This window comes from Pelecanus crispus, chromosome 1, assembly GCF_030463565.1.
Source record: "Pelecanus crispus isolate bPelCri1 chromosome 1, bPelCri1.pri, whole genome shotgun sequence".
Classification (NCBI taxonomy): domain Eukaryota; kingdom Metazoa; phylum Chordata; class Aves; order Pelecaniformes; family Pelecanidae; genus Pelecanus; species Pelecanus crispus.
In genome coordinates this window covers 14,166,908-14,190,327 of record NC_134643.1, presented here as the reverse complement: position 1 = coordinate 14,190,327, position 23,420 = coordinate 14,166,908, and the positions used below count along the sequence as shown (strand labels likewise).

At 37.0% G+C, this 23,420-nt stretch overlaps 1 protein-coding gene across 1 annotated transcript in view; it reads left to right on the top strand.

Annotated features, from left to right (window-relative positions):
- Nucleotides 1–22,575, top strand: part of PTPN12 (protein tyrosine phosphatase non-receptor type 12) — an 81,120-nt gene extending 58,545 nt beyond the window's left edge. The window contains exons 12-18 of the mRNA XM_075710951.1: nt 1,649–1,734; nt 12,210–13,174; nt 16,764–16,841; nt 18,192–18,280; nt 19,271–19,301; nt 20,666–20,782; nt 21,390–22,575. Coding sequence (XP_075567066.1) covers nt 1,649–1,734; nt 12,210–13,174; nt 16,764–16,841; nt 18,192–18,280; nt 19,271–19,301; nt 20,666–20,782; nt 21,390–21,451 — 1,428 coding nt within the window. The 3' untranslated portion in view covers nt 21,452–22,575. The remainder of the gene's footprint in view (nt 1–1,648; nt 1,735–12,209; nt 13,175–16,763; nt 16,842–18,191; nt 18,281–19,270; nt 19,302–20,665; nt 20,783–21,389) is intronic.
- The last annotated feature ends 845 nt before the right edge of the window (nt 22,576–23,420 follow it).

Here is a 23,420-nt window from a genome sequence, read left to right as displayed (position 1 = left end):
TATGGTTTATTTTCCAAAGCTGAAAATGCTTACCAAATTCAAATGCAACTATCACATTTGAAGCAGAAGTTAACAGAGAATTCTCTTTTCTTTTATAAGACCAGAGAAGGTCAGTCTCTGTCACCCAGTCTGAACAGGTAGGCTGGCAGATAGTAGGCCCTGTTGCATGAACCAGGTATTGTGCTTTGAAATATATTACACAGATCCAAGATGTTTGTGGTTCTTTTTTAAAATTGCTTTTCAAAGGAAAACTCCTGCAAGAAAAGCTTTTAGGTAAAATACATACTAAACTCCTTGGTTTTGTTGGATCTTTGGCTGTGGCATGTGTATGGAAATGGTATAACAGCTTTAGACCCTTGCATGTTCTATTTTTATTTTTATATGTATACACTTATACATATTTGTACTGAGTCTGGCTGGGTTGGAGTTCATGTTCTTCATAGCTGCTCTTGGGGTGTTGTGTTTTAGATTTGTGACCAAAACAATGCTGATGACACACTAATGTTCCAGCTATTGCTGAACGGTGTTTGCACAGCGTCAACGCCACCTCTGTTTCTTACTCTGCCCTCCCAGTGCATAGACGGGGGGGTGCACAGGAGGTTGGGAGGGGACACAACCAGGCAGATGGCCCAAACTAACCAAAGAGATGTTCCGTAACGCCATATAACATCATGCTCAGCAATAAAGAGGGAAAAGAGGGGGGGTTAGTGAGGTTAGCCGTTTGCTCAGGAACTGGGTAGGCATAGGTCCACCTATAGGAGGTGGTGAGTGATTGCTTTTGCATCATTTGTTTTGTTTTCTTTCTCTCCCACTTCTCCTTTGCTTACAATTTTATCTTGACCCACAAGTTTTCTTGCCTTTCCTTTTCTCCCTCTGGGGGTGGGGGAGTGAAGTGGGCAAGTGAGTGGCTTTGTGGTGCTTAGCTGCCTACCAGGGTTAACCCACAACAATATTTTAGGTGTTACATATAAATGTGTGTTACATATAAATGTGTGTTACATATAAATGTGTGTTACATATAAATGTGTGTGGGTACCCATATTTATAAATATGTATATATATAAATCTCTTACGGTCCTCCTAAAACAAAATAAAAATCTTCATGCTTTCCTGAGTAAGTTCAACTTCATTGTACGCAAATGGGAAATGATTTGAAAGTCTTCTAGAACAATGAGTTATCCGCTTGTCAATTTACAGTAGCTGAAATTCTCATTTTCTTACTGCACTGTAGATTAGTCTTATCTTCAATGGACTGACTGTACAAGTGAAAATAATTAGACTGACTGAAAAAATAAATGCTTTAAATATGAATAATTTGAGGGCATAAGGGAGCTTGCTCACTACTAACCTTAAAGATTAGCTTTTGAGAATTTTCTCCAGTGGATTATACAATTACATGCGAAACAAAATGTTTAGTCAGAAAAAACTTGAAGTCAGATATGTGAAATATAAAATATATAATATTGTGAATTTAGAGTAGAATGTAATCTGTATGTAATTTTGAAGGTGGTCTTTATATGATTGCCAAAAATATGTAATATTGTCATACATTATTTTCAGGTATCATTATGGATCTTTGGACCTTACAGTTTAAGTATTGTGTATATCAGCTTTACAGCCATGAATGAAAACTTTTTCTTTTGATCAGGATGAAAATAATACAGAGAATGCTGTCAGTCCTTCAGATGCTCAGAAACAGGATTCTCCTCCACCAAAGCCTCCACGGACACGCAGGTAGTTAACTATGTTAATATACTATTTTAAGCTGACAGGTTGACATGCTTCATAAATAAAAAGGTAGAATAAAACTACTGATACTATAAAACTTTTAAGTTGTAATTTTTTCTGGTTTTAAATGGAAATGTACATAATACAAATGGAAGTCTTGGAATTGGCTCTGTAAATTTAAGCTTTAATATCTTTGCAAAGCAAGTGTTTGAATATACCAATCTTGCAATGACTACATGTGAGTAGACAAGCATATCCCTTTAGTAGTCAGATATGTTAGATCTACTTGTGCTCTAATTCTACTAGGTGATAGCAAAATATACTTCAAAACAGGCTGAAATAATGACTGAACTCTCCTTTTTGGAGGCAAAAACATAATGAAAAACATCCTTTTATTCAAGAAAATGTTACCTCACAGACAAGTACTGCTATTGACTAGAGTATGCCAAAAAAATGCATTTCTTATTGAGAGGAAAAATTGGTCTTGCCAATCCTTTCATTCAAGAGAGGAAAGAGAAAATACTCTCTAGCTATTAAAATACATAGACTTGACTTGAAGGAAGCCAAAAGTAAATCTGAACTAACAGATTCATCTGCCTAAAATGGGTACACAACCTGAGTGTTAGACAACTAAAGAAGCAGCTCTCCTGAAGTAAGTGCCCGAGTTCCCTAACTAGTTTCTGGAAGGCTTGTAGGACCTTTGGCAGGTGATCTTGCCTGTGCTACATTGCCTGTAGTTAAATAGACATTTAAGGTAAGCATTTGGGTTTCCTAAAGTTGTAGAATGACATAAGAAACCACCAGCCAGTTAATATTCTTGCGTAACTTCTAGTTGTATAAGGAAAGTAGTTTTACTGCTTTAAAATATAATCAAATGGGAGTAGTGCAAGGTCAGGTCCACAGTGGGAATTCCTATTCATTTGATACTTCAATGGTTAAAGGTAGAAGATGACAAGTAACCCCTTCTTTTCAGTGCTGCATTTGGTGGGGTACCAAGGATATGGTAAAGTGAGACCATTTTTGAGGGGCTAGCAAGGTGAGAGCAGTGATTATACAATAAAATTTATTTTAAATCCTAAAATATTCTAGGTTTGGTAAGGGAGGAAGTTTAAATATGTGCGTATGTATATAGAAAATGTAATTGGATATAGCCATTTGAAAATTGGTGAGTCAGAGTGGGTACCAGTGTGTGTGTGTATTCAATATTGCAACATCATTTTCTTGTCACAGGAATAAACATAGCTTAAAACTGGCTATGGAAGTGTTGTACTTCGCTATCAACTAGTAATTTGGACCAGATCTGGAGTACTGCATGTGATTCTAATGCCCATTCTAATGCGGGTATCGGAGAACTATCATAAATGGACCTATCGCTCTACTTCTTTAGTGGCCTCAGGGGTGGTATTTGCAATAAGATAACTTTGGAAATAATGTATGATAACAACCATTAATGATACAGTAGGGTAAGAGTATGAGTAGCTGTTAACTTAGCATTAGTTCTGTCAAGCAGAAGTTATAGGAGAATACAACATTGAAAGAGAGAGATGGAAATGAGTTGGGGCTTTTCACAAACAAATGGCACAGTTTGTGCTATGGAGGTAATGTCATTTTTAATCTCACTTAGATTGATGGTAATATTCATGTAATAATCATATATGCATAATTCATGTTTTAACACATATCCATTCTGTCTTATCTGCATTGCATTGTTCTTTACTTGCTGCATTATTAAGTGAAAATCTTTTAATCTCTTTTATAAAAAAACCTCATCGTTTTTGGGCCTGCTTCCATAAGCTCATACTTTCCCATCTGCCAGCACTGGCAGGAAGATTGGTTCCTTAGAGGTGAATAAATGGAAGCTTTTAGCAAAGCTGTTGTCTTTTTCAAATGGAGATTATTTTTGAAAAACAGATAATTACACCCCTAATGGAAGACACTTCTGAGGAAAGACTTTATTTGCTATTAGTCACATCTGGTCAGAATAGCCACTAATGAACATGTTTTTTCTTGATGTGTGAGGTAGTTTTACAAATCTGCAGCCTGATTCAGTCAGGACTTGGAGCCAGGTTTTGCGTATTGTGGAAGTTCTGGCATAGGTTGACATTCTTTTCCTGGGGAGGATGGGAGAGCAGAATCCGTGAAAGATTCTAATTTAATCCCCATATGGAGAAGGAAATTGTTAAACATGATACATCTCCTTATTGCATCTGTAGCTTTTTTTTCCCCAAACCATTCTCTTACCACTTTTTTTCATGTCCCTTCTATTATTTTTCTCTACATTGCTGTGACTAAAAATATCTTGGTACAACTGTTTTAAGTATTTGTCTACACCTTTTTTGTAGTCAGTGTTTTCAAGTGGTGGCTAAGAGTCATTGCCTTTACAGATAAGTTCATATTCCTTAGGTACTCTGAAATAATTTAGTTTAACCCACATTTTTAGTTTGATTTAGAATTTTCTCTGGGAACTTGCTTAAAATATTTTGTTCAGTAACACTTTTAGGTTGCCAGCCAAATGTGTGCTTGAGTTGCACATGCACTGTCCCTGAAGAAGTTACAGGCAAGTTGCTAAAGTCAACTTTTTTTTTTTAAAGGAGTGAGGCTTTTAAATTTTTTATATTCTGTGCTGTAGTTGGCTCTAGAATGTGTAAGTAGTAAAGCAATTTGCATTTATTTTTTTTAAGGGAAGGTTTAATAGTTGCTTTTTTTCTGAAGCAAAAAGGGCTACTGTGACTAATACTGAACAGTACTGTGTGCCAGCTTAGTTTCAGGTGGGCTTGCCTGAGATGATCCTGACCGAGCAGGAGGAAAATTAGTTTACATCTCTCAACCTCAGGATGCTTGTTTTCCGTATTGCTGTCAGACCAAGCTATGTTTGCTTAGATGGTAATGGTTATGATTCCTGTTAGTTGTTTTCTGACAGCCCTGAGGCTGCTTGCTGGATGAGATGGTGACACCTCCTCTACAGCTCTTTTCAGTGGCTAACCATTTGGTACATTCCATAAAGGTGGCTTTCTTGCCTGTCTCTTCTCTTGTTTGTGACAGGACAGTAGGACAGGTAATCTCTGTATTGTCTTTAAATTTGTAGATGCCTTGTTCTTAAAAGTATAGCTAGTATCAAGTTAATTCTCATGTCTGTATTAAGTAAGGATGAGATGCCATGAAAGACTTTTGCCATATAGGATTGGAAGCTTACTCAGGGAGGGATAATTAATCCTTTTAGTACTTGCTTCAGCTTGGGGATGTCTTGGGGAAGGAGTGCTATGAAGTATAACTTCTAATTGTACTTTTCTGGGCTTCTTTTATGTCTGTCTCTTCTTGGAAGTTAGAAGTATCTTTAGGCTACTGATATTAAATCAATATTAAATTGAATTTTTTTTACTTTTATTATCTCACCATGAAGCATCTAACTGTGCTTGTTTTGCAGAGGTTCTGGAATTGTATTACCTTCCAACCTTTTATCACATTGTAATGCTTTGATGTAATTAATATTTGCTGTGCAATATGTGAACATAGTCATTTGGGTTAATGCCTGTTTGCATTTTATGTCAACATTAAAAAAATTTCAATTAATATTATTTCTTGATTATTATGAAGGTAAACAAGAACAACCCATGAGTGCATACATCAGCACCTTATTCTAGAAATTGCTTGGCTTTACAGCTTATGATGACTTCTTGTGGAAGTCACCTTGAACTTACATTTATGTTAATTTCTTGGAAGGACTTTGTGAGGTAGAAAGCATTCTTTGTTAGACGTGTTTAGCTATTTTCAGGATAAGGCAGGAAGAGGGCATAAGTTTTTTTACTTTATTGTTAGATGTAAGACTAAACAACCAAAGTTTTAAATTTGCAATTTAGGACTATGCATGACTTTACATGACTTTACAATTGGAGCTCTTCAAATGTAGAAGCCATGATTGGTAATTCAGAATTCAGAGGGAGCATCTTAATACCTTTAAGAAATAGTCCTTGAAATATTTGTGTGTTTAGTAGTTCGTTCTAAAGTATTTGGAAAAAGGGGTTGTTTCTTTTAATCAAGCTTGGTTACAGAAAACTCTTTTATTTTCAAGTTCAAATGCAATTTGAAAGAAATGGAGAAACTGAGACATAAACTCACAAAAAGAAAAGATGAGGTAACTTCTTTGTATTCAGTGTAATGAAGAGCTACGTGCTACTGTCTGAAGGAGAAAAGGTAAAATACTGTAGCAGTTTAACTTTTCTTCAGATTATGATTGGACTTCAATCTAATGACATTAAGATACATTTCAAGGGTTACATGTAATTCTGTTTCATATTAAGCCCTGCAGAACCTTCTCTTTGCATCTTCTGTAAAACTAAGATAAAAATTATTGATTGGTGTTCCTTGTTAGTTAGCACTCTGGGATTTATTTGTATGTCACAATTAAAAAACCAAAAAGCCTCATATAACTAAATTTTACAAGAAAAAATCACCAGTTGGTTATTTTTATTCATTCCTTACAGTTTTATACACATTATCTGTAGTAGAGTTTGTGACAGCTTCGCTGAAGTGCAGCTTTTCTTCCACATGGATGGCAGTGATTTAATGCTTAAGTAGAATAATGTGGTTGTCTAGCTTCAGCCTGCTTATGTTGAGTTTAATTTTTCTATTTTAATTATGAGGAAGGATGTAGACCTTGGTATCTATTTTTGGTTGATCATAGCAGCTGCATTCTATGACTTTGGCATCACTCTTTTTTATTTGAAAATAAAACCTTACAGTATGCTGCATAGAATAACCATGGATTACTTAAGGCTTGGTTTTTTGGTTTGTTGGTTTTTTGGGGTTTGTTTTTTTTTTTTTTTTTTTTTGAACGCTGGCCAAGTTTCATTTAAATCTGAACCCATGGTGCCCTGTTTTAATAATATAGTTCTTTTCCATTAAGGCTAGAATGGCTTAGATTTTGAAACATTCTAAAAATTTAGAATATACCGCAGAAAAAGCAAAAATAGTGTTGCCATTGCTTCATTTGGTTTTTTTTTTTCCCCATTTGTACATTTTTGGAAATTTGTGGGAGAGCTTTTTTTTTTTTTGCAAATTGTTGTACTTTTGAACAATTATAATTAATTTTTATTATGACAAATAATTTAAAAAATTTGTTATTACCTAATGCATGTTTTACCTGACACCTGAGAAGTCATTAACTTTGAGGTCTTTGGCGCTAAGGCACTGCATCAGCTGCTCAGGTTGTGTGGAAATAAAAGCATATGAAAAAGCTGCCTTGATCACCTAGGGAAATTCCATATACAGTTATGTATGAGGAAGTGCTGAGGTAGTGGAATTACAAGATAATCGGGGGGGGTGTGTGTGTGTATATATATATATATATAAGTTGTATATGAAGAGACACTGTCAATGCTGAGTTATGAGAAGGCTTTCTGTTTTTTATTGCACAGTGTGATTTTTACAAATGTACTTGAGAAATGCTTTGCTTTTTGCAATATATAAAAGCAATGCAGAGTTAATTTAAAGGTCTACTACTGGAAAGCTTGCTTCTCTTTCTCAAATGGTTTGGCATTCTTTGGTTTACTGACTCTTTTCTGTCTCAGTATCCTCTTCCATGAGCTTTCTGTTAGTTTCCTGGTAATTTAAATCAAGCTGGTTTTACTATACTGTCTCCTGTTGTTTGGAATAATATTAGTAGTTCATCTTTAGATAATTTTCTGCCTCTGGGGGGAGAAGTGTCTATAGAGCACAGCTGTTGGAGGAAGTGCCCAAAGAAAGCATTATGCAGCAACCCAAAATGCCCAAGATTTTTTGGCAAGAGTTTTAGAAAAAGCTACTGCCAGACAAAGACCTCTTAAAGGTATACATTTCTTAATATTTCTGCTTTGTAAAAAGAAACAAAAAGATTATTTGCAATGCAGAACATGTGAAATAACAATACTACATTGTCAGTAAAATGGAAAAATAGTTAAATATTCAGAGAAAACCAGGAAATCCTTGGTGGCATCTAGTTCTTTAAAAAAACAAAAAATCCCACAAATTACATCAGAATGCTATTTGGGCATCTCATTTCTGAGGATGGATATTCTTCAATATTAACAGGACAAAGACTTATTTTGATAGAGAATTTCTCATTTGATCACTGTAAGCTCTCATTTGAGAGTGAAGAAATGAAATTTAACTTCAAATGTAATGGGGGACATTTTACTAGCTCTGTTTAGCTGTGTATGAGGATGATGATGAAACAACTTCTGGGTGGCTGACTTGTGCAGTATTTCCTGTATTATCAGTGCTACGCATACCTCTAAGGGGGCTGTTTGTATACATGTGGGGTTCTGTTTACTAGTGAACCAAATGGGAGAGTGATTTCATTAAACAGTAATCAGTGAAAAACTTCATGAATTTTCACTGGTATTGTGGGCCTATAATCTTGTCATATTTAGTTCAATGCTAACTTGCTGCTTTAGCTAATTGTAATGCTTAATGGTATGTCTGTACCAGATAAGAAGTTAGTTTTGCTGATGACATGTATGACTCTGGGTCAGGAAAATGAGGTCAATAAGGGAAAAACCTCATTTTCAGTAGGAGGATTTAGTGGAGATTACTGATGAGAATCACTACTGGTAAAGGGGGCGTGTAACGATTTATACCAGTGAACTCCCTCCATCCCTCTGTGTCTGTCCCTCAGCCAGGCAGAGGATGAAAGCAGGCACCTGGGAGAACTGCAGGGGGATTTGGGGTTTTCCAGATACAGAGGTACAGTAACTTACAGAATATCATTTGGAAGCTAGGGAGCTTCCAGTACTTCAGTGGGTGGGGAAGTTCATAAACTGAAAATTCAAACAGTTTTCTTCAGTTTGGAATCTCTTGTATAGGGATTTTGGTTATCCATCCCATACTGCTATAGCTTGGTGCTAATAAAATTACAAGGATGAAATTCATGCTGTAGTCTGTCCCAAGACAGGTATGCTTTTGATACTGTAGAAAATTCAAATGTCAGGCAGTCTTTGTGGGTTTTTTTTTTTTTTTTTTTAAACACAGGTTACGATAGTCTCAATTTGCACTGGCTAAGTCCTTTTTAGGCCTTGCTTGCAAGCAGGGGAGCTAATAGTATTGCTTTGATTTTGTTTGTGATGTGACATGCAGACAAGTAATGAGAGCCCTGTCTGATGCCTTTCACTTGTGAACAGACAGTCAGGAATTCTTGTGCAATTTTGTGGTCTTTAGCCCTATTCCCTATAAGTGTCAAAAGCAAGCCCACTGTTGGCTTTATTCCAACGTAAGGGAAACAGCATGTTTGATACTTAAGGCTTTTTTGTGTTTCACTTAAATAACGCCCTTGGGGAAGAGGTAGCAGTTCAATTTTGTAGCTGTTGGGTTTTTTAATCTGTTCTCTATCCTCTCCAGTAACCTTTTTGAAAAAATGATCCAGATTTCTGAATTGTTCTTGCTTCCTCTCTTGCTGTCTGACAAAGATATGCCAACCTGAGAAGAAACCTCACCATGGATTGATGGATAATGCAATACTGACGGGATATGGAGTGTAACTTAGTACTCTGTGTTATTCTTATAAGCCTTTCTACTTGTTTTTTTTAATTAATACTTTCTTATTAATGTTGGCTGAGAAGGTGGAAGATTCTTTAGCCCACAGAGCTATGTTACTAGCCCATGTTCTCTCAAGTAAAAAGGCTTTTTCAGACTTAGTAGGAGCAACAAGAGGAAGATGGAGACTTGTCTCAGAAAGCCAAATGCCTTAATTACAAGTGCAGGAGACTGATGCTAGCCTTTGTTAGTCTTCAAAGTGAAGTGATTGAGTTACCAAATTTCACAATGTCTGTTGTAAAGTATTCATGTTTTATAGCCAGCCAAGATGTGATATTAATAGCAAGCCTTTTCTTTGGTCTTGTCTGTCCATGGCTCTAAACGGTCTTGTTAATGTTTTGGCAGTAGTGACAGCCTTTTTCTGTCTAGGTAGTTGTCTGATTAAAAAGGGTTTGAAAGGTATGCCTCTTATTTCTGATGATCTTACATGTGTGACTGACTGCGATGATCCAGCTGAGATTTCTTGGAGCTCCCCTGCAGTTGCTGAAATTTATTAGGCCTGTGCTAGACTTCTGATTTCAAACTGAGCTTCCTATGTGAAAGATTTGTAGGAGCAAAACACATAGTAGTACAGCTGGACACTTTCTGACTGTTCCAATCAGAATCGTTTAGGTTGGAGTCCAACCGTTAACCTAACACTACCAAGTCCACCACTAAACCGGGTCCCTGAGCATCACATTTACATGTCTTTTAAATACCTTCAGGGATGGTGACTCAACCAGTTCCCTGGACAGCCTGTTCCAGTGCTTGACAACCCTTTCTAAACTTCCCCTGGTGCAACTTGAGGCCTTTTCCTCTCGTCCTGTTGCTTGTTACTTGGGAGAAGAGACCAACACCCACCTCACTACAGCCTCCTTTCAGGTAGTTGTAGAGAGTGATAAGGTCTCCCCTGAGCCTCCTTTTCTCCAGGCTAAATAACCCCAGTTCCCTCAGTCACTCTTCATAAGATTTGTGCTCTAGACCCTTCACCAAGTTGAATCACAACCTGTATTTGGGTGCCAGACTTCACCTACAAGCTCTGAAGGTGTGGTTTCATTATGTAGCTGATAGCTCTTTATGAGATTCTTTTTCTTCCACAGAATCTGTCAAGTCTCTAAAATACAAATACTTCTTCATTCTCATTCTTCATCTGAGTTAGTAATGTATGATTAACTACTACCGCTATCATGGAGGTTCCATTTAAGTAGCCTGAAACACAGGGCCTGGGGAATAAAATCTGCACATCAGCCTGCTGGTCCTTACAACATGAGAGTTATTACTGGGACACCTGCTTCCAGACCTGCCAGATATGCTGTGTTCTCCCAGGTTTTACACAAATGCAGCAGGAAAATACTGTCACAGTGGTCTGTCATCTAGCAGGTAGTAAGAGTTTTTGCCTTTTTGGAAGCCTCTGCTTTCTGGCTTTTGGTGTGTAGCCTTGAATTCATTTGCAAATAAAAGTCTATTTCACAAAACTACTGTGAACACTCTTCTGAATAGATTCAGGTCTTCAGGATGTTAGATTGTGAAAGGAAGGTACAGTCCAAGGTCTGCTGGTGACTCCATTTTCAAGGAAAGAGAATGTCCTGCTATAACCTTATCTCCAAGGGAAGGTTCCAAGTCTCCTGCTGCAGAGGTGATATTTGGTGCCTCTGACATAGATTATCCCAAAAAACTAAAGTGTGTAAGAATTTGGCCGACTCCTGCTTGTTCAATGCTATTGTGGTGCTGGGACCACCTGAACTTGTCAGTAAAGACTATGTGACCCTGGGAACTGTCTGTTCCCTTAACATGGGGGGAATGGGAGCATCTGTCTTCTAAATGTCGCTATCTTGGACATTATGTGCCGGCCTGTATAGAGGGTTTATTACTTCCCCATGAAGAACATCTCTGCCAACAGCAGGAAGTGATCTGAGCTTTGTACATAAAATGGGTTGGTTTCTCAGCTCAAGCATGTGGCCAAATCACACTCCTCCTTTGCAAACTGTAGTCCATTGTGCTTTGATTTATCTGCCTGGATTGAAAGTATTATTTATTTAAATTATTTCATTGTATTTCTGTTCTTGGCAGACATTTGTTTTTCACCTCAGTTATTACTCTGTTACTAGTCTGACATAATGAAAGGAAGTATTTTTAAAGGCTCTGAATGAAAATGCCTAATTCCTGTTTGTAGACAAGACCTTAGTTGTGCAAAATGTTTGTAGTCAAATATTCTGCATCTAATCTGAAAGTAAATTGACCATATGCTTGAAGAGCTTCTCCTTTAAGTAGCTTAAGAAGAACTGTAATAAGTGCTGTGGTCTTGCTAATATGCACTGTAATTTGGATCCTGTATTCTACTGTGAATGGTTTTTATACAGTGTGCATGTCATGTCAGCTGAATTTGGTCTGCATCATTAGCCTTACAACTATGGAGAAACTCTTAAATAAATATAAAAATAAAATCCTCCTGGTCGTGTGCAGAAAAATAAAAACAAAGGAAGATATTTGGTATTAAGCAGGCTTTAAGGTTTTTTTTTAAAGACAGTTTTCTTGGCTTTATTGAAAATTGAAAGTTGAGTTCTTCTGAGCCACTTCTTAAGAAAGAAGAAAGCAAAAAAGTACTGAAAAGCTGCCACAAGAGGGCCTTTCTTACAGAGTCTTTGAAATAATCCTTCTGGAAAAGGATGTGAGCAATCTTTGAACTATCAATGAGGATTAGTTGTGGCCTGAATGCACGTCTTTGTGATATTCTGAAAGACGTTTTGAGTGTGTTGACTTAGTTCTTGCCTACCCCATTAGTCATATTTTATAACCATTGTCTGTATGCAGTGGAAGCGCTGCTGGTGTTCCATATTGGTATGAAAGCATTACTGCTGCAGAGATAGATGGATAGATATCTACAATATTGTCAAAATACAGAAAACTTACACAATTGTGTTTTGTTTTTTTTCCAGTTGCCTTGTAGAAGGAGACGCTAAAGAAGAAATCTTGCAGCCTCCAGAGCCTCAGCCAGTACCGCCAATCTTAACACCATCTCCCCCATCAGCTTATCCAACAGTCACTACTGTGTGGCAGGACAATGACAGATACCATCCAAAGCCAGTTTTGCACATGGTTTCGTCAGAGCATTCAACAGACCTCAATGAGAATTATAATAAGTCAATAGAACATTCAGGGAAGAACGAACCCAGTGAACTTGCAGAGAAAAGGCTGGAGCGCAACTTAAGTTTTGAAATCAAGAAGGTACCTCTTCAGGAGGGACCACGAAGCTTTGATGGGAACTCTCTGTTGAACAGGGGACATGCAATTAAAATCAAGCCTGTGTCATCCTGTGCAATTGATAAGAGCTTTAAGCCACAGGAACAGATTTCAGGGGATTCATTTGTAGACGCTTCTCAGAACTCATGTATGGAATGCAGTGTGCCACAGTCTAGCACAGCCTTAATACCTTCACCAGAAAGTCTGCAGAGTCAGCAGGTTTCTGATACTCCACCAAGACCAGATCGTCTGCCTCTGACAGAAAAGGGACATGCCACGTGGTCACTGCATGGGCCTGAAAATGCACTGCGTACATCAGTGTCTGAAGACTCGTCTTCAGACATCTTATGTCATGGTGTTAAAACTCTCTCTCTGGTATCAAACACCACAGCTGAACATCCTTCCAGTGATAATGTTGATCGTACTACTATTTCTGTTCGAGCACCCCTCTGTTTTACTAATCCTCTTCATTCAGATGATTCTGACACAGATGAGATGAACTTTGACGGAGCCATGAGCAAAAGCGCATTTAACGTTTCAACCGCAAGTGCCACAGTTTCTGCTGCCGCTAGTACTGAAAACGTTTCTGCCAGAAAAGTGTTGCCGATGTCTATTGCTAGGCAAGACTTAACAGCCGTAACATGCTCTGAAGATGGCAAAGGTAGGTTTCATTGTGGTTCAGAAGTGCTACTCTTTAACCTGGTTGCATCTTTAGAGTTAGACAACATAAATTTCTTTACAATGCAATTTTCTAAATGTAAATTTAAACAGTGTAGTATGGCAGCTTCAGAAGGGGCACAACTCTTTTCCTCCCAGTTTTTGTTTTGCATGTGAGCTATGTCTGTTACACTGCTGGTACTGCAGGCCTTGATAAGCTGCTTCAAAAGCTTTATTGCAAGGTGTGAATGCATTCTTAATTGCAGGTTTCCGGGTTATTGGTTGGTGCTTTTTTTTTTTTTTCTCCACATCTGATTTCATGGAAATTGTCTATAATAATGACAGTTTTGAGTAGTCAAAGTATTTTAAACAGGCTTGTCCAAACACACATCAAATTCATGCGTAGTGGTTGATGTGCTGGTCCTGAAAATGTAGATGTAACCTCTTTCACTGTATCAGTCTTTGAAGTTGCTCAGTCTTTGAAGTTGCTCATGCTTTCGCTCCTGCATTTTAATAACATTGTAAATATTTAGCCCTGCTTTCCTCTTTCGCTGTACCTGGCCGGGAGAGACAAAGGAATATTGCTGTTTGTCTAAAAATCCAAGTTCTGCTTTAGTAGTGTTTTGAAAATTACTCAGTTGCTTTTAATCTTTTACTGCTTTTTGGAGTTTTTTGAGCAAGGAAAGTTTGCAAGACTGCTTCTGCAAGAAGTTACAACATCGCTTATTGAAAGCAAAAGGGTCCTAAAACGTGCAGATTCAGATTTCAGTCAGGCTGGCACACTTGGATCAGATGGAGGAGATAGCTGGGAAGAACAAATTAGGGCTCGGCAACTGCCTGTGCAAAGTGCAACAAAGCGCGTAGTAAGGCTGTGGAGCTGAAAGGAGAACGTGAGTTTCTGTATTTAGATCAGACTTTGTGCTAGGAGCAACTTGCAGTGATGGCCTCGCTTCACGAGTCTGTGCAGACTACGTGACTTTCTGAGGTGAAATGGGGCTGAGTGTGTGATGCAAGATGCAGCTGTATTGAAAATACTGGCTTTGTGAACTAATTTTTCATCGAAAGAATATATTCAGAAACATGAACTATTTTGCAGCTTTAAAAACAATCTGTTTCTATAGATTTTGTGATATGTATACCCACAAAACAATACTTGCACATGTGTATGTTTTTAACCCTGTGACACTTTAAAAATGCTCTGCATAGCAAAGACAAAGCCCTTTGTGTCCTAGTTATATCAACATTTATACCAGGCAGTCCTCCTTAGGTTTGTTTTATGGTAGGTTTGCATGCTATAGTATTTTTCCAACACTGCTTTTAGCCAGGCTTTTTTCCTTCTTTCCGAGGGCAATCATTGTTCATCACTGTTTGCAAATTGTTACCTCTCTAGACTTCTCTTTATGTTGGTGCTGTAAGAACATGCAAATAAGTGATATGTTATAAATATGACAAAGAATGGGAGAAATGTCACTCAAGAATTTGTTTCAGGTAACTGCATATTAGAAACATCGTGAAATAACAGTACAGCATTTGTGCTGCTGGTATGTTGCTGTTTTCACAGGAATGGCTTAAAATGTTTATCTTAATTTTTTTATAACATCTCTTGTTATCGAGGGTGTATCTGTTCCCTTTTGTATTATAGTGAAGACTTCCCATTTTATATTCAGGTTTGCAGGTCTTGTAATCCATTGTAGACTCAAGAATATAGAGTTAGATCACTTTGCAGCGGTGATCCTAAACCATGTTTTATAGTGGCTTTTTCATTTTCGTACTTGTTCAGGACTCTTCTGTCCAAAGCTGGGGATGTACAGTCATCAAGGAAGCTTGCCTGTGAACTTACCAGCACCCTAGATGCTTTACCATAACTGTTGGTGTGCATGATCTTACCACATAATTAAATCCTCTTTTTAATTCAAATGAAGGGGAAAGTAGTTGTAACCTGAGGTTAAAAAAAAAAAAACAAACAAACCAACAAAACACCACCCCCCATCAACAATAAAAACCCCCAAACTAAAACAAAACCCCCAAAACTCACTTTCAGTTAGTGCAGACTCCACAGTGACTTCATTTGCTGGTTTTACAGAGACTATGTCAATAAGTGAAGATTTTCTTATGCTGTATAATAAACTCGAGATGGAGCAGGTCTCAGAGAAGTCACTTTGAACATAGTGGCTTGTAAAACGTGGTGGAGTTCCTGGCGCTGCTGCTGGCATGTTGGCAGGGGAAGCTTCATGGCTTCATTAGTTGAAACGTCTTCATCTTTCTGTGAATCTTGTGTAGAATACAGTTGTGAGATGAGACTTCTTATGGCAGCAGCTACTTTGAATTGTTTTAAACCTTTAATTTCTACTCCAAATTCCTTAGCAGGCAGGAGTGGGGCTTTTGCTGCCACAGCAGCTTGTGTTAGTATACTCTTGAGAAGCGAGAAGGAATGGACTGGCAACAGGATGTGTTACTGGCAACAACAGTAGCCATCTCCTCTGGCTCCATTTACCCTTCTGGCTAGTAAAACTTGCACTAGACTGTTTAACTAGTTTATATCGGTGGTGCGGGAGCCAGCCTGGGTGGGCCCTGAGATGGACTTGGGAAGCAAAACTGAGACTTAGGGCTTTAGAGAAGTGGTTAATGTGGAGCTTCCCTAGAACGTACTGTCGCACGATGCAGTCCTGAAGAGCAACATTCACAGAATCATAGTATAGTTGGGGTTGGAAGGGATGTTTAAAGGTCTTCTAGTCCAACCCCCCCTGCAATGAGCAGGGACATCTTCAATTACATCAGGTTGCTCAGAGCCCCGTCCAACCTGACCTTGAAAGTTTCCTTGAACATTTCCAGGAATTGCTTGACGTCTTTGCACCATGCAATCTAGCTGTGCTGTATTGACTTCAGAAGTAAGTATGGTTAGAGCCACTTAATTAAAAACAGAAGTTGCTGCTCATCAGCAGTAAGTTACTGTTGTCAGCACAGCTGAAGAGCTCATACATATGTTCAACAAACTTCTTGCTATGGTTTGTGAACTTCATTAGTGTTTCAGTTCATAGGCACCAACTGTGTTAGTTACCAGTATCTGCAGAAGAGTTCAAGAAGCCAATGTGTTGTAATGAGCTTAACTATCTCTTGCAGTGGCTGCAAATAGACATGTAACGAACTGCAATTAAATTACAGTAACTACTATGGTTGCAGTTATTGGCAAGTTACTTGTTCAAGAAGCAAATGATACTGCTCCAGTGCAGACTGTTGATTGTGCTTATACTCTGTTGCTGAAAGAATGAAGAAAAAGTATTCATTGGAGTTGCTGAGGTTTTTTTCCTCCAAGTGATTTAGACTGAAAATGTGTTCTAGTTTTCTTTCTTCCATCACATACAAGCTGGTTCTTAGCCCCTTAATGTGAAGGTAGTGTTGTTAGTGTGGAGTTGCACCCAAGGCACCCATAGTAAAACAAAATGGTTTATAACATTTAGACCGAATTTTCCTTTTGCTTTAAATTTCATACGAAGTTTAGGATGATCTCACGTATCAAAAGATCAACTTCTGAAAAACTAGGAGGAAAATTTAAGTGTGTTTTTTAACTTATCTAAATATCGTATTTGATATAGATGCTGATACTAGTGAAGATTCCTCTCCCCCGCTCCCAGAAAGAACACCAGAATCATTTGTATTAGCAAGTGAACAGAGTAAGTTTTTAATGTTTTGTGATAATTTGGGATAAAATGTGAAATGCATTTCAGTATTGTATTTGGATGCCTCTGCTTTTTTGGTTAAACTACTGGACCAAATTGTAAAATAGAATGAAATCTAGCGTGTGTAATAGCTTATTTTGAGGTTTAACTTTTGTAAGTCCTTGAACACAGTCAAATTATGTCTCATTTTCTGACTAAGCATGCTCTTACATGATATTTAACTATATTGGAGACTTCAATATTGATTTCAGTGGAGCTGGTTTTCAATCTGAAGGGTATGGAAATGAGATACAGTGGGGAAATGCAATACAGTTAGGGGATTCCCCTGCTGTTTTAGGTAGTTTCTTACTGCTCCCAGGTAGGGAATGTGAAAACACATGAACAGTGCTTATCTGATTCTCCTTTCCTGGGCAAAGGAAAGATGATGACATTTCATACTGCACTGCATCTAGTGAACAAGCCCAGTTTATTTAAGTTTAACATATTTTACCCTTTGCCCGTGTCAAAAGGTTAGCTGAAAGAGAAAACTGACACAAATGATGTGCTTATATCTTCATATTTCATTCATCAAGCTAGTAATGGCAGAGTACAAAAATGATTGATTGAAATTAAGGGATGACTTAGGTTGATGCTTGGTATCTTCCAAAAAACCTAGTGTGTTGTAGTTATTTATTGAGGCTTTTGATTAGTGTCACTTTGTGAAACTTCCAAAAATTTTTGGCCAAAGTAGTTAGTATAGCTATTTTCAGCATAAAAACATTGAAGTTTTCTAAATACATCCCTTGAGCATCATAAGCATAGGTAGTTCAGAGTCAAAGTGATCCTTTCTTTGGATATTATGGACTTGCTTCTTTTCTGTGAGAACACAATAAACAAAGCCTTTTTTCTTTTAAAAAAAAAAAAATCTCTTTGGGACTGGAATCGCTAAAACAACTTCAATTTTTATTATGTTTTTGCATGATGTCAGTAAAGGATGGGTATGGCTGTCCTGACTTGTGTGTTTTCTTTACTTAGTATTGTCTTTTTCAGATCTGCTATTATTGCACAGCTGGTATAACAAAATTTTAAAAACATTATTGAAAAAGAAACTAATTCTTCTATTGGTTAGGAAGCCCCAAATGAAGGAAATGAATGTCCACAATGCAAACGTTGCAGTCTTGTGTTTTGAATTATGTTGTGGAGTCTTCCCTTATCTTGAAAGCTCTTCGTGTAAAGAGAGATTCATGTTTTTACAAGCATTTAATTTTAAAAAAAGTTGCTTTATAGCACATTTCTAATGCTGTGTTCTAACACTGCATCATGGAGAGAATTCAAGTATGTTGAGTTTGATTTAATTTTTCCTAGGCACACCCTTGCCGAAGCCAGTTATGATTGCAGAGTCTGAGTGGAGCATATTGCGTGATCAGCACCTCCCTGAACAAACAGTCTCTACAGTAAGTATAGGAGACAAGTCTGCACTAATCAGTCATTTCTAGTTCAGCTGGGAGCTACAACAGAAAGCAAAATACATACTTGTGAAAAGTTACAGCTGTTGATCATCTATAACTACCCAGTTTTTCCTCTGTCTGAGCCGTTGAACTGATGCATTAGCATGTTTTCTTTCCAAGAAAACTATTTGGTTTTCTAAGTTCAGCAATACTTTTAAAGGTTATCCTTAATATACCTTAAATTATGGCTTTAAGAGTGTAAATATGCTGCTATTATGGAGCTTGCTGTCTGCCCTTAATTGATCATAAGCTACTTGGAGCCGGAGGAGGATTGCAGTCTCTAGTCTAACCTGCTGCATGAAGCAGGGACTCGGACCAGGCTGCTCAGGGCTTGATCCAGTTGAGTCTTGAAAACCTCCAGAGATGGGCACTTCATATCTTCTGTGGGCAACCTGTTTCACTGCCTGATAAATATGGATATAAGGAAAAATTTTATTTTAAACGAACCTTTTTCTGCCCATCAGATTTCACTTTTCACATCTGCCTACTAGTGGCTCAAAGTCATCCAGCATAAACAGCTGGCAAAACTTCAAAATCATATAAATCCTCTTTACATTCATGCCTTTTTTTATGCACCCCCAATACACTTTACAGCCACTCTTACGCACCACTTAAAAATTTGACAAAAAAGATGGAGTGAATTTTCAGGGACTGTAAGTTTAGTATGGGAACTGAACTACCTAATTTTGCAAATAATTTGTAATGTGACAATTTTAACTTTTTATTAAATATCAAGCAAGGTTCTGATAGTAAATTCTTTATTAACTACTGTAGCATTTTTTGTCAGTGTTACAGCATGTCAGAAATGTAGCAGCAAGTAGATATTTCCACGGATGTGGTATATTTTTCAAAGACATTTTCATCATCTTAAATTTCTGGTGTTCTAGTATTTTGGAAACATTTTATGGAATTATTTTAAATACTTCTCATTAACAGGGTTTGAAAACAACTTCACCTGTATTACCTGGTAAGTGATGGAAAAGATTTATTTTATTATTATTAATATTAATATGAAAAGGAGTGTTTTTTCCACTTGTTAATCTGTCCAGTAACCCCGTAAGAGTGGAAAGTTCAAGTAACCTAACCATTTGCACTGATAAAGTGTTTTGGGAGTATTTTTATTAGAAGATTAGATACTACCAGGGAGAAATTTTTCTCCTGGAAATTCACAAATATTTAATGATCTAACCTTGAAATAAATGTATACATATGGTTACTTCAAAAGCTACTTCCAATCCATGATGTTTTAGCTTCATTGGCAAGTCTCTAAAAATTACAATAGTCCTGCAACAAGCCCATCTCTTACTTCGAAATACATTTTTCCTACTGAACAAAAATTTGTCTGGACTTGGCTTTTGCTCTGAAGATTTCTAAGTATATTGTCAAAACACTGGTATTTCTGAAAAGACCTTCTGTTTTTAAAGCTTGTAAGGTTTTCTGAGGAAACAAGTTACAAATCTTATTTAAAAGTTAATGTTAATCTTTGCATATGCTAAAATAATGAGGACCAAAAATACTGAATTTAAATGCATATTATAACAACAATATTTTTTCAGCTTAATTAGAACCTTCCCATGTTATTGCAATAGAAATCGTAAAAGTTGGTGAATTAATTTCTTTAACGTCATAAAGACAGGAGTAAACCTAAAATAAGTTCAGCAGTGATGTGTATGTATATATATATGTATATGTATGTTGCATATTTACCAAAGTCTTTAATTTTTGGTCTTCTGAAAAGGCTTCAGTAAGAAGTGTAGATCAGCTGATGTTTAACTCTGCAGCAGCCTGCTTCAGCTGTAAGCTTATGTCTGCCATGTAGCTTCTGCGTTCCTTGAATGGGCTCGTACAGTCCATTTGGACCTGCATGTTAAATACCTGGTAGATTTTTTTTAAAGATAAATCAGTTTTTGTAAATACTACAGATTTGGTAATAGGGTGATTATGTAAAGTAATGTAACACAGTTACTTATGTCTTCTTAAGCACCTTTAGTTTAGAAAGAACATGAACAGATGCATTTATATGGACGTATTAAATGGTACTGTGAGCTCTTGCTATAAATAAGCGCTATGTGGGATTTTAAATATCAATACAAACTTCAAAAAAAAAATGATATTTGGCAAACAGCAATGTGTCACTGTCATTGAACATCTGCTTCATAAACAATTTTGAAGTATGTTTTTTAAGAAATGAGAAATTGGCTTTTAAGTGTTTATTTTTGTAAAGAATATCTGATGCAAGCTGTGTTCTAGACTGAGCTGTACTTAAAGGTAGTGTTCACACAGTGCTGACTAAAGGAATGTTACAGTAAGGGAGGTATGTGTGTTTTCCAGATCGTCCTGAAAGAAGCAACAAAACACCAACTGACGTTTTACCTCAGATTTCTTTTTCTGGTTCCACTGATACAAGAGGTCAAATTTCAGAACTTCCTGCAGAAGTAACAGATATTGGTAATTACAATTAATTTAAAATATAATCACTAGATAATTTAAACAGAAGATTCATTAACAGTACTAGATAGCTGCTACTTCTATCTCCCTCCAACTCACTGAGGTGCAGAACCCAGGCAAGTAAGCCTGCCTTGTCTCTTCAGCATCGCTGAAAGGGTTTTTCCCAGAATGAGCAATTCAGTCATTCTTCACTTTGGTTTTTTTTTAGAGTGTATGAAATAGAGAATTAGTCAAAGGGGATGTAATTTCTGTAGAGTACTGGAAAATTTCAGAAACAATACCTGAGAAAACTGCTTTAGTACACAGAGAAGGAAAAAAGTCAGTAAATGATATCAAGGGCTGTAATACTGTATTTACTGAGAAATACTTTCCAGGTGAGTTTTAAATAGGGAACTATAATTATATACAAATTCTTCATGTTTGTTTTTCCTATGGTCATAGTGCCTTTAGAACTCCTAATGTTACAAAGTTGTTTTCTAGCCCTGAGAGTAAACCTCTTCCATAAGAGCTGGAACATGCCTTACAGTGATCCTTCTGGCTGCTGCCAACATTTGTGAGACTGCATTGTCCGAGGGGACAGAAACATTAAATACATTTCTTTCCTTAGGTTTTGGTAACCGCTGTGGAAAGCCCAGAGGACCAAGAGAGCCACCTTCAGAATGGACATGATCCAAGAACCAATGGACATACTATCAATAAATTATACTGGAAAACTCAAGTGCCACTGAGAACTAGAAAAATAGTATTCCACTTTTTTTGGGGGCAACTAACACAGAGCAGTGTAGATCTAACTACCAAATGGTACACTCTTACAGTACATCCCACGTGAAACCTTAAACATTGTTCACAACAGTGGATTCCAGTATTACAACTTAACTTTTTGCTGGGGCCATCTACCTGCCTTATTACACTTAGGAGAAAGTATTACGTATGATTTATTTTCTAACTTCAAGTATTATTGCCTTAATGTCTTTTAATCCTGTTACACGCTGCTTGTAGACATATGTTAATATAGTAATACTTTTGACAGACTGTGTTTATGGACTACTTTTTGCTAATGTTTTATTACCATGTATGCATTATTTTGTATATGTACAGGGCAAGTAAGTATATAATTTGATAAAGTTGCAATCATAAAATATTAACAGAAGATGTAAGAAATCTCTGCATGATCTAAATTTTTGTGTACCTTATTTGTAAATTATTTGCCCTGACGTTTTAGAAAATAGCTTCTGGAGTTTTTTACAAAAATTGCTGGACACACAGAGCCAGAATTGCAGGTTAGCAGAGATAAAGATTGTAATACATTTTGTAAATTGTAAGCAAAAGGTTATTTTTATATTATATACTGTTTAATTGTCAGATCTAATTTGTTCTGGTTTTCATCTAGTCATGGAGATTCAGTAAGTGCCTTGGAACAGTATTGAATTCTCTTAGCCTGTATGTGTTACTTCAGTGTTTTGAGTTCATCTGGAATTAGATTATCAAAAATATTTGTATGTTTCTAGTATATTTGACCTGCCAGTAAAAGAGAAACCATTCTACGTAATCAACACTCCTTAGTTTTCATTTTAATGTTTCATCAGTTGCAATCTTTAGAAAATTCATCTCTATCAACTTTCTGTATAATAGGGTTTTACAGTTTTAATATGGCATGTTTCTAATTTGGGAAAACCAGAACACACTGGTAAAAGGACTGTTTAAATACCACTGTCTTCTCTGACAAATGGTAAATACCATTCTTGTTGTTCAGCGACTGTGTATGTAAGAAAGCAACTTATATGAAGGTTCACATAGAGCCCTTGCAGCTACACTGTATCTTGGCAATATATTATGTCAAGAGTTAATCCTTATAAGGATTCTTTACTTAAACTTTTCTGTAATACAATCTTTAAATTAAAGAAAGTCAAAATCTCACTATGGGTGTTTTTACTCTTAGGAAAAAACCTGTGTTCAGAAGCAAACTAAAATGGAGTGAAGGATGGCAGTCTGGCTTAGCTTATATATTTCATACCTGAACAAAACAGCGACCCTCCGGACCTTATTTTCAGTAACTACTTTAAAAAGTAGCAATAGTGCCATGGAAGTGAAGAAGAATGTTTAGAGGAAAAACGTTTATTTTAGGTGATGAAACTATCTACTAATCTGAACTTTAGCCATGGAAACATTAGGTCTAATTTACTACTTGTACCTTTAGGGCCTCTCTGCTAAAAGAGAGCTAATGCCCAGATAGCAGCTGTAGTGTAACTTCCAGAAGGTACGTAACTTGCAACTCCTGTCTCTGACTGTGGATTGATCACCGCGCATTTGGTACACGACAGACTGCCTAGCTGGGGAGCTCTTTCAAAGAACTGTATGCACTATAAATACTTATTTTAAATTCCCATGGATATAGTTTTGCAATTATTCATTTAAAAATAAATAATTCAACAGTATATGCCATTTGGGATAACCTAGATCAGCTAGATTCCTGCTTTGTAAACAGTTCAGACAGCTGGAATGTCTTGCAGTTGGCAGAATAAAGTTGCCCTGAACTTTGTTCCCCTTCCCCTGCACGGAAGATGATTAGCTTAGACTTTCACTCTTATGGATCTCCTGCGATTTTGTAATGCACGATGGGCTGTCATTAGCACTGGAT